This window comes from Oncorhynchus keta, unplaced genomic scaffold, assembly GCF_023373465.1.
Source record: "Oncorhynchus keta strain PuntledgeMale-10-30-2019 unplaced genomic scaffold, Oket_V2 Un_contig_7686_pilon_pilon, whole genome shotgun sequence".
Lineage (NCBI taxonomy): Eukaryota > Metazoa > Chordata > Actinopteri > Salmoniformes > Salmonidae > Oncorhynchus > Oncorhynchus keta.
The window spans coordinates 122,837-133,319 of NW_026289615.1; the positions used below are offsets into that span (position 1 = coordinate 122,837).

At 44.9% G+C, this 10,483-nt stretch overlaps 1 protein-coding gene across 1 annotated transcript; it reads left to right on the forward strand.

The window, feature by feature from the left end:
* Positions 1-1,983: 1,983 nt before the first annotated feature.
* LOC127926511 (beta-galactoside-binding lectin-like) lies at positions 1,984-10,241 on the forward strand. The gene is made up of 4 exons (XM_052511889.1): positions 1,984-2,111; positions 9,061-9,140; positions 9,384-9,555; positions 9,738-10,241. The coding sequence occupies exons 1-4, from the start codon at positions 2,106-2,108 to the stop codon at positions 9,828-9,830; spliced, it is 351 nt and encodes a 116-aa protein (XP_052367849.1). The 5' UTR covers positions 1,984-2,105; the 3' UTR covers positions 9,831-10,241.
* Positions 10,242-10,483: the final 242 nt, after the last annotated feature.

A 10,483-nucleotide genomic window follows, 5' to 3' on the forward strand; every position in this document is an offset into this window, starting at 1 on the left:
TGCATGTTGGTGTTGCAGCATGCCGCTGGCATCTCTTTTCTCTCTCTCTATCTCTGGGGGCGAGTCCTAAGCTTCTCTTCCTTTGTATATATTTTATGTTATTAGTTTTTGTAATATCATACAGTGGACATCTAAGCCTATAGGCCTTTGCATGCAATGGCCTGATGTATTTAGTGGTCAAAACTCTGACAGCTGAACCATGAGATGGACAATTATTGTTTTAAGAAAGTAAAAATAAAACAAAAAATAGGCTATAAAACCCTGGCAAATATGTTCTGGAAGGCAGGCCAACACTGGAATAAGTTGCTGAATGATACTATGAGGGCTTTGCAAAGGGACTTTGTTGCATTATTTGTGTGACAAAAACAAAATTCCCGGATTATTAACCTGTTCCCATGATTTTAAAATAAAGGTTCTGTTCTGGAACAGTATAGATCACGTTAGTTTGCGGTTCTGATTCTGTTCTTCAAAAAAAAAATGGGTTATCGGTTCTGTTCCCTGAACCGGTTCCAACCGCGGTTTGTACTGAACATCACGTTTCCCCAAAACGTTCTTGTAAGTTCTTGAACAGACTTTGAGGTATGTTTGCTCCCGTTTTGGTGTGGCGAATTGTGGCTTGAAACTTGACAGCGTTCCCCAACCCCCAACCAAACACCTCCCCATTTTTCAACTGGTCGTTCAGTACAGCACCGTTTCCGTTCAATTGAACATTTCAGAACGTAAAAACGTACTGAACACAGCCCATACTTTCTGATAACTGTGGACTCACGGTGACATTGTCAAAATTATATATATGATCATTGTGTGTTGAGTAGGGAATATGAGTATTATTTGATTAGATTTTTATTACGTGTGTTCTGGGTTGATTATTTGTGTGTGCCCGCGTGCATGAGGTCAGTGTGTCTGCAAGAGAGAGAGTCTTGTTGATTATTTATGTGTGCCCGCGTGCATGAGGTCAGTGTGTCTGCAAGAGAGAGAGTCTTGTTGATTATTTATGTGTGCCCGCGTGCATGAGGTCAGTGTGTCTGCAAGAGAGAGAGTCTTGTTGATTATTTATGTGTGCCCGCGTGCATGAGGTCAGTGTGTCTGCAAGAGAGAGAGTCTTGTTGATTATTTATGTGTGCCCGCGTGCATGAGGTCAGTGTGTCTGCAAGAGAGAGAGTCTTGTTGATTATTTATATGAGTGATGTGTAAACAGAGCCCATTGCTGAGATACGGCCTAATTAATCAGTCTAGTGCTCAGTCCACCTATATTCACATAAACAAACCAATGGTCCCACCTCTCTCTCCCTGTGTCCTACACACACGCCAGAGCATTCTCACACACACCTCACAGATGCCCCACCACCGCTGGCCAAAGTCACAGATACACCACTTTACCCCCAACAAGCTAGTCCAGGAAATGTACTCTGTGTTGGGGAAATATCATGCCACCTTTTGACTAATAATAAGCATTTCTGCTTTATTGCTGATCTTAAAATGTGTTCCTGGGAAAGAGAGGCAGAGGCAGTCATAAGAGTCCGTTTCTTCTTTAATGGGGGCCTGCTTCCAAAATTCAATACTGTAAGACGATTTCAGCTTGTGACTACACCTTTTCTTCCATATCGTCCTACATAAAACTTGATCAATGACTTAAAACCAATTTTCAACTAAAAGCTACAATTTAATTTCCCCTAGTCAAAAGCTACAAAAGTTTGTCTGAAACCAAATATTTTGCTGTCTCCCAGGCAACAAGAAAGTGATGTCTACTTGTGTCTCTGGTCTTGTGGTCATCTACATCCTTTCCTCTGACTCACCCAAATATATTGTTATTATAAATAGATCATAAATACACTTTCATTAATTATCTTCTCACTCTCAATCACCTTCAACTATGGAAGTTTTATTTTCGTCCTCTCTTGCGTGCTAAATAGTTTATATCGCTTTTTAAAACTTATCTGTGATTGGTCCGTTTTTGAGCGCCTATACTCCTATTGGTTTATCATAGCGTCACTCACATTTGGCTAGTGCACTTGACCATATAAGCTCGCCTGCTTGGTTCTACTGCAGTCTGAAGCCAGCTAAGCATTCTTCAGCTGTGAACATTTGCGGTTTGTGCTGTCAAGATGAGTGTAAGTACAACATTTTATTTTACTGGTTTACAATGTCTGATATGTTAGTTCATTTGATTGTTATCTGAAAAGTAGCCTACATGCAGTGCAAGTTCATAACGGTTCATGTTGGCGCTTTTAAACAGCTGTTGGGAAAATAATTATCCGATTTTAATAGCCTATGTTCTGTAGCCCAATGTAATAGAGCAATGTCCTCTAACAATGCCCTTTTATAGTCAACCTTGTTGTCGATGCGTCTAAGAAGACTAATCAGACTTCTGGCACGGTAGATGGCTCGACTGTCTTGTTCAGGCTAGGTTTTATGACGGCACTCTTTATTTTTCTGCAGTGACTACAGATGAGAAGGGAGTCTCATTGCAATATCATTTGTAGATCTGTCATTTGCAAAAGTTAATGTTATTCTCTCAATGAATGATTTAAACTTATTGAAACTACTACTGATAACAGAGGTTGTGGACATAGGGCCTGGTGGGGCAGGCATGTAGAAGACAGACAGACAGCAGTGATATGTTTGTTATATGGGTACAGTACAGTTGGCCGGGTGGGAGTTATATGGGTACAGTACAGTTGGCTGGGTGGGAGTTATATGGGTACAGTACAGTTGGCCGGGTGGGAGTTATATGGGTACAGTACAGTTGGCTGGGTGGGAGTTATATGGGTACAGTACAGTTGGCTGGGTGGGAGTTATATGGGTACAGTACAGTTGGCTGGGTGGGAGTTATATGGGTACAGTACAGTTGGCTGGGTGGGAGTTATATGGGTACAGTACAGTTGGCTGGGTGGGAGTTATATGGGTACAGTACAGTTGGCTGGGTGGGAGTTATATGGGTACAGTACAGTTGGCCAGGTGGGAGTTATATGGGTACAGTACAGGGGTGGGAGTTATATGGGTACAGTACAGTTGGCTGGGTGGGAGTTTATGGGTACAGTACAGTTGGCTGGGTGGGAGTTATATGGGTACAGTACAGTTGGCTGGGTGGGAGTTATATGGGTACAGTACAGTTGGCGGGTGGGAGTTATATGGGTACAGTACATCGGGTGGGAGTTATATGGGTACAGTACAGTTGGCCGGGTGGGAGTTATATGGGTACAGTACAGTTGGCCGGGTGGGAGTTATATGGGTACAGTACAGTTGGCCGGGTGGGAGTTATATGGGTACAGTACAGTTGGCCGGGTGGGAGTTATATGGGTACAGTACAGTTGGCTGGGTGGGAGTTATATGGGTACAGTACAGTTGGCCGGGTGGGAGTTATATGGGTACAGTACAGTTGGCGGGTGGGAGTTATATGGGTACAGTACAGTTGGCGGGTGGGAGTTATATGGGTACAGTACAGTTGGCTGGGTGGGAGTTATATGGGTACAGTACAGTTGGCTGGGTGGGAGTTATATGGGTACAGTACAGTTGGCTGGGTGGGAGTTATATGGGTACAGTACAGTTGGCTGGGTGGGAGTTATATGGGTACAGTACAGTTGGCTGGGTGGGAGTTATATGGGTACAGTACAGTTGGCTGGGTGGGAGTTATATGGGTACAGTACAGTTGGCTGGGTGGGAGTTATATGGGTACAGTACAGTTGGCTGGGTGGGAGTTATATGGGTACAGTACAGTTGGCCGGGTGGGAGTTATATGGGTACAGTACAGTTGGCTGGGTGGGAGTTATATGGGTACAGTACAGTTGGCTGGCTGGGTGGGAGTTATATGGGTACAGTACAGTTGGCTGGGTGGGAGTTATATGGGTACAGTACAGTTGGCTGGGTGGGAGTTATATGGGTACAGTACAGTTGGCTGGGTGGGAGTTATATGGGTACAGTACAGTTGGCTGGGTGGGAGTTATATGGGTACAGTACAGTTGGCTGGGTGGGAGTTATATGGGTACAGTACAGTTGGCTGGCTGGGTGGGAGTTATATGGGTACAGTACAGTTGGCTGGCTGGGTGGGAGTTATATGGGTACAGTACAGTTGGCTGGGTGGGAGTTATATGGGTACAGTACAGTTGGCTGGGTGGGAGTTATATGGGTACAGTACAGTTGGCCGGGTGGGAGTTATATGGGTACAGTACAGTTGGCCGGGTGGGAGTTATATGGGTACAGTACAGTTGGCTGGGTGGGAGTTATATGGGTACAGTACAGTTGGCCGGGTGGGAGTTATATGGGTACAGTACAGTTGGCTGGCTGGGTGGGAGTTATATGGGTACAGTACAGTTGGCTGGCTGGGTGGGAGTTATATGGGTACAGTACAGTTGGCTGGGTGGGAGTTATATGGGTACAGTACAGTTGGCCGGGTGGGAGTTATATGGGTACAGTACAGTTGGCTGGGTGGGAGTTATATGGGTACAGTACAGTTGGCTGGGTGGGAGTATATGGGTACAGTACAGTTGGCGGGTGGGAGTTATATGGGTACAGTACAGTTGGCCGGGTGGGAGTTATATGGGTACAGTACAGTTGGCTGGCTGGGTGGGAGTTATATGGGTACAGTACAGTTGGCTGGGTGGGAGTTATATGGGTACAGTACAGTTGGCGGGTGGGAGTTATATGGGTACAGTACAGTTGGCTGGGTGGGAGTTATATGGGTACAGTACAGTTGGCCGGGTGGGAGTTATATGGGTACAGTACAGTTGGCTGGCTGGGTGGGAGTTATATGGGTACAGTACAGTTGGCTGGCTGGGTGGGAGTTATATGGGTACAGTACAGTTGGCTGGGTGGGAGTTATATGGGTACAGTACAGTTGGCCGGGTGGGAGTTATATGGGTACAGTACAGTTGGCTGGGTGGGAGTTATATGGGTACAGTACAGTTGGCTGTGGGAGTTATATGGGTACAGTACAGTTGGCGGGTGGGAGTTATATGGGTACAGTACAGTTGGCTGGGTGGGAGTTATATGGGTACAGTACAGTTGGCTGGCTGGGTGGGAGTTATATGGGTACAGTACAGTTGGCTGGGTGGGAGTTATATGGGTACAGTACAGTTGGCTGGGTGGGAGTTATATGGGTACAGTACAGTTGGCCGGGTGGGAGTTATATGGGTACAGTACAGTTGGCTGGGTGGGTGGGAGTTATATGGGTACAGTACAGTTGGCCGGGTGGGAGTTATATGGGTACAGTACAGTTGGCTGGGTGGGAGTTATATGGGTACAGTACAGTTGGCCAGGTGGGAGTTATATGGGTACAGTACAGTTGGCTGGGTGGGAGTTATATGGGTACAGTACAGTTGGCCAGGTGGGAGTTATATGGGTACAGTACAGTTGGCTGGCTGGGTGGGAGTTATATGGGTACAGTACAGTTGGCTGGCTGGGTGGGAGTTATATGGGTACAGTACAGTTGGCTGGCTGGGTGGGAGTTATATGGGTACAGTACAGTTGGCTGGCTGGGTGGGAGTTATATGGGTACAGTAGTTGGCTGGCTGGGTGGGAGTTATATGGGTACAGTACAGTTGGCTGGGTGGGAGTTATATGGGTACAGTACAGTTGGCTGGGTGGGAGTTATATGGGTACAGTACAGTTGGCTGGGTGGGAGTTATATGGGTACAGTACAGTTGGCTGGGTGGGAGTTATATGGGTACAGTACAGTTGGCTGGGTGGGAGTTATATGGGTACAGTACAGTTGGCTGGGTGGGAGTTATATGGGTACAGTACAGTTGGCTGGGTGGGAGTTATATGGGTACAGTACAGTTGGCTGGCTGGGTGGGAGTTATATGGGTACAGTACAGTTGGCTGGGTGGGAGTTATATGGGTACAGTACAGTTGGCTGGGTGGGAGTTATATGGGTACAGTACAGTTGGCCAGGTGGGAGTTATATGGGTACAGTACAGTTGGCTGGGTGGGAGTTATATGGGTACAGTACAGTTGGCTGGGTGGGAGTTATATGGGTACAGTACAGTTGGCCAGGTGGGAGTTATATGGGTACAGTACAGTTGGCTGGGTGGGAGTTATATGGGTACAGTACAGTTGGCTGGGTGGGAGTTATATGGGTACAGTACAGTTGGCTGGGTGGGAGTTATATGGGTACAGTACAGTTGGCTAGGTGGGAGTTATATGGGTACAGTACAGTTGGCTGGGTGGGAGTTATATGGGTACAGTACAGTTGGCTGAGTGGGAGTTATATGGGTACAGTAGGCAGTGTGGGATAGACTGCCTCTGATCAGAGTATGATCATGAACAGCATCATTGTGGGTTCAACCTGGGCCACACCCTACTGTTCCTGGACATTACAATCCACATTTAGACAATAATATTACTTACTCCCTCACTTTTAACAGGAACTCAATGTGCAGCATCGTGTCTTGGACATGACTAACAATGACTCTCCTTGGTCTTGTAATGCAGTTAACTGTGTGTGTGTGCGTGTGAACACTCTCTGAGGTCTCTGGCTGTGTATAAAAGTAAAGGCTTTGTTTCACCGTGGCTATTTTGTGGTTACCATGGTAATCATAGATTTGTTGAGAGCAACAGGGTTAATTCTATTCAGATCTAAATGAATTCAAGTTACCGTAAACAGAAGTCAGAATAGATCGAGTAGCAGAGTGATGTTATATCCAGTGAGCCAGTATGATCTTCCCCAAGCGGAGCTATAGGATACAGTAAACGTCAGGTTAACAAGGGTTAGATTGGCTGTCATGTCCTGAGCTCATGTGGATTTCCGAACTATGTATATCCATTCTACCCATTCTATTTCTGCATTGCCTGCAGCCCCAGTTGTCCTGTGTCTCTCAAACAGTGTGGGGAGGTATGTCTCACACTGGGATGGGAACTGCAGTCTGAAGTAGCACTGGGCTGCATGTAGCCAAGTCCAGCTAGCGCCGTAGATTTTGCACACAGTTTACATTAAAGAGGGAGGACTAACACGGAAAGAATGCAACACTTCACTATCGCCCCTCTCTCTTTCCTCCCCTCTCTCCCACTCTCTCTCTCTGAACTTTATACCACTTTCCCTATTTCTCATTTTTGTAACTTTTCTTTCTCTGTCGGTCTCTTCCACCCGCTACCCCTCCCTTTCTGCTCCTCTCTTTATTTCTCTCTCGTCTACTTTCTCTCTCCTCTCTCTATTTCTCTCTCGTCTACTTTCTCTCTCCTCTCTCTCTATTTCTCTCTCGTCTACTTTCTCTCTCCTCTCTCTTTATTTCTCTCTCGTCTACTTTCTCTCTCCTCTCTCTTTATTTCTCTCTCGTCTACTTTCTCTCTCCTCTCTCTTTATTTCTCTCTCGTCTACTTTCTCTCTCCTCTCTCTTTATTTCTCTCTCGTCTACTTTCTCTCTCCTCTCTCTTTATTTCTCTCTCGTCTACTTTCTCTCTCCTCTCTCTTTATTTCTCTCTCGTCTACTTTCTCTCTCCTCTCTCTTTATTTCTCTCTCCTCTACTTTCTCTCTTTATTTCTCTCTCCTCTACTTTCTCTCTCCTCTCTCTTTATTTCTCTCTTCTCTTTATTTCTCTCTCCTCTCTCTTTATTTCTCTCTCCTCTCTCTTTATTTCTCTCTCCTCTCTCTTTATTTCTCTCTCCTCTCTCTTTATTTCTCTCTCCTCTACTTTCTCTCTCCTCTCTCTCTCTTTATTTATCTCTTCTCTACATCCTCTCTCTCTCTTGTCAGAATGTAGTCTTCTAGTCTGTGCCACACTAATAGAGCTCAGTTATATTATCCTGTTGTATTTCTGGATTGGATGTCAATGGGTTTGTGTCTGGCTCTGGACTGTTAAAGGCCTAATACTGTGTCCTACTGTGTATGTCTTGTAAGCAATGATTTGGCACTTACTGTACGTTCAAAGTTACATGGAAAGCATTAAGTACACACTCCTATCCCCCAGTGACTTACAAGAAGTGCATTCAAGTAAGAAAGCTAAAACACATGTTCAGGGGTAAGGTGTGACAGTTGTTCTTGTCCAATGCCCACTGTTATGCTGACAGAAACAAAACCGAAGTACAAATGTTGATGTCATTTCCCTTTGAGGTTCCTGTTTGATTCGCTGCTGTTGTCCAGGGTTATACAGTATATTATCCACCTGGTCTCTAGCTCAACTGGTTAACTATGTCTTCTGTCAGAGAAGGAACAGGGAGTTGCCAAGTGAAAGAAATGGGTAACATTTACTACACACCACAGCCAATAGATGTCATATGGAAAGAAGGGCAACAATAAGAGGTCTATATGCAGCTCATTAAGAGGACTGTATATGTGCAGACAAAATCATCTCATTTCCCCTGCCACATGTAAAGATCACTCAGTACTTTGATCCTGTGGTCCTTCTGTGGCTCAGTTGGTAGAGCATGGCGCTTGTAACGCCAGGGTAGTGGGTTCGCCGGGACCACCCATGTAGAATGTATCACATGACTGTAAGTCGCTTTGGATACTTTGCATATATTATATTTTTTTATCCTGTGCCGTGCCCAACCTCCATCGGGCCCATGTTGGCTGCCCACCATAATATGGACCTTGCGGAAAATGTGACTTCACTTAAGCCTTACTGAGTGTAACCCTGCCTTCCTTCCCCCATTTATGGACAGATGTAGCCTCCCCCTCCAAATTCCAATTCACTGCATGGAAAATGGGAACGCTGTCCAGGACTGGGATTTATAAAAAATCTTTGGGCCGTTCCATAGATGGGAAAAGCTTTAATTAGAGACAGATGTTGTATTTGTTAGACTGATGGGTCTAGGATAAAAGTACAGGAAAGGGTTTAGCAAAGTGTAGCCATACTCTACAGCTCTCTACACCAGAGCCACGTCCATCTACATTACCCACTGAACACACACTGGTTGACTCAACGTTGTTCCACATCATTTTAATGTGGATTATACAATGGAATTGACGTCTGGGTACTTACTATAACAATGGTTTCATAGAACCGTCTTTGTTTCAGAAGTTATAGGCCATAACTTATGGCCAATTACGTATTAACTATCAGCTAATTGCACCTTTTCAATGTTTTTCAATTGGTGTATTTCTCTCTCTCGGTCTCTCCCTACAGGGTGTTGTGGTAAAGAACATGTCCTTCAAGGTGGGCCAGACCCTGACCATCACAGGGATCCCTAACTCTGAGGCAGCACAGTGAGTAGCTAACCACCATTCAGACACACTTCATTGTCAGTCAGCAGCCTAGAGACCTCGAGTCACTGTATCACGAGAATGATCCGTTCGTATTCACAACATATATTATCAAACTACAATCAAAAGTTGATTATAGCTATAAGCTGTTTCTGTGTAATTCTCAATCCAGACCCTCTTGTGCTGTAGGTTAAAGGAGGTTCCTTATCCCTTATGTCTGTGTGCTCTCCTCTTCCTTTCCTGTAGTTTTGTCATCAACGTGGGCAACAGCGAGGATGACCTCGCCTTGCACATGAACCCTCGCTTTGACGCCCACGGAGACACCCGGGCCGTGGTGTGTAATTCCTACCATGGAGGCAAGTGGTGTGAGGAGCACAGAGAGGGAGGATTCCCCTTCAACCAGGGAGAGGAGTTTAAGGTGAGAAATTACACTGTGTGTGTTTCCAATTGAACCCATGCTGATGTGAATGTCCTCCTCTCTTCCCATATGTATAAGGGAGTTCTACTAGGGACCTCTGGTGGCAATAACTTGCAATCACTGCATCCCACATACCTAAGCACCTCTTTGGATAAAAATGTGTAATTACCTCTCTGTCTCAGATAAATATCACCTTCACCAAGGAGCAGTTCCTAGTTTCTTTTCCCGACGGCTCTGAGATCCACTTCCCCAATCGCCAAGGAGACGAAGTATAAATACATGCACTTCGAGGGCGACGTCAGGATCCAGGGTGTCGAGATCAAGTAGACCAGTCGGAGTGGAGAAGAATCCTCCATTAGTCACTCAATTGGATCTTTAGCTTTCTTGTCTGGCTACTCATTGGCTTTCCAGAGGTCCCACACAAGCCTTATTCTCTGTTTTTTTACTCACTCACCATAGTTTTAAGTTAGTTTTAATGCTGCCATTCCTAACCAACAGTGAAACCTGCAAGTAAAATATACATTTTACAATAGCAGCACATTACAAGCTTGGAAGTGTTGAAATGGTTTTATTGAAGATCAATGTGTCTTTCATTAATGTGGAACAATCATTGCAGATCATTCCAGAAGTGGGTTAAGAAAAGTGCAAAGTATTTGTTCATTAAAATGATCTTTTTATGAACCATTTCAGATTGTTTCTTCCTGTGTGAAAATGTGTGATTTTTAATTAGCAGGCTCTTTTTGTAAATGTCTGTGTAGCTATCAATGTTAGAGATCGTTTCTGCATAATAGCACTTTGGATAGGCTAGTATTCTTCAGTGACTTTATTACATGCCTTACAAGATGTCAGGCTACAGATTCATTCATGCAGCCTAATTACTAACGAATTAAATCAGCAATGCAAGTGGGAAGTTTACATACACCTGAGC

Excerpts from the sequence above, each read along its gene's own strand:
- LOC127926511 (XM_052511889.1), top strand. Across the intron at positions 9,141-9,383 it reads CCTAACTCTGAGGCAGCACA|TTTTGTCATCAACGTGGGCA; the intron begins GTGAGTAGCTAA and ends CCTTTCCTGTAG. Across the intron at positions 9,556-9,737 it reads ACCAGGGAGAGGAGTTTAAG|ATAAATATCACCTTCACCAA; the intron begins GTGAGAAATTAC and ends TCTCTGTCTCAG.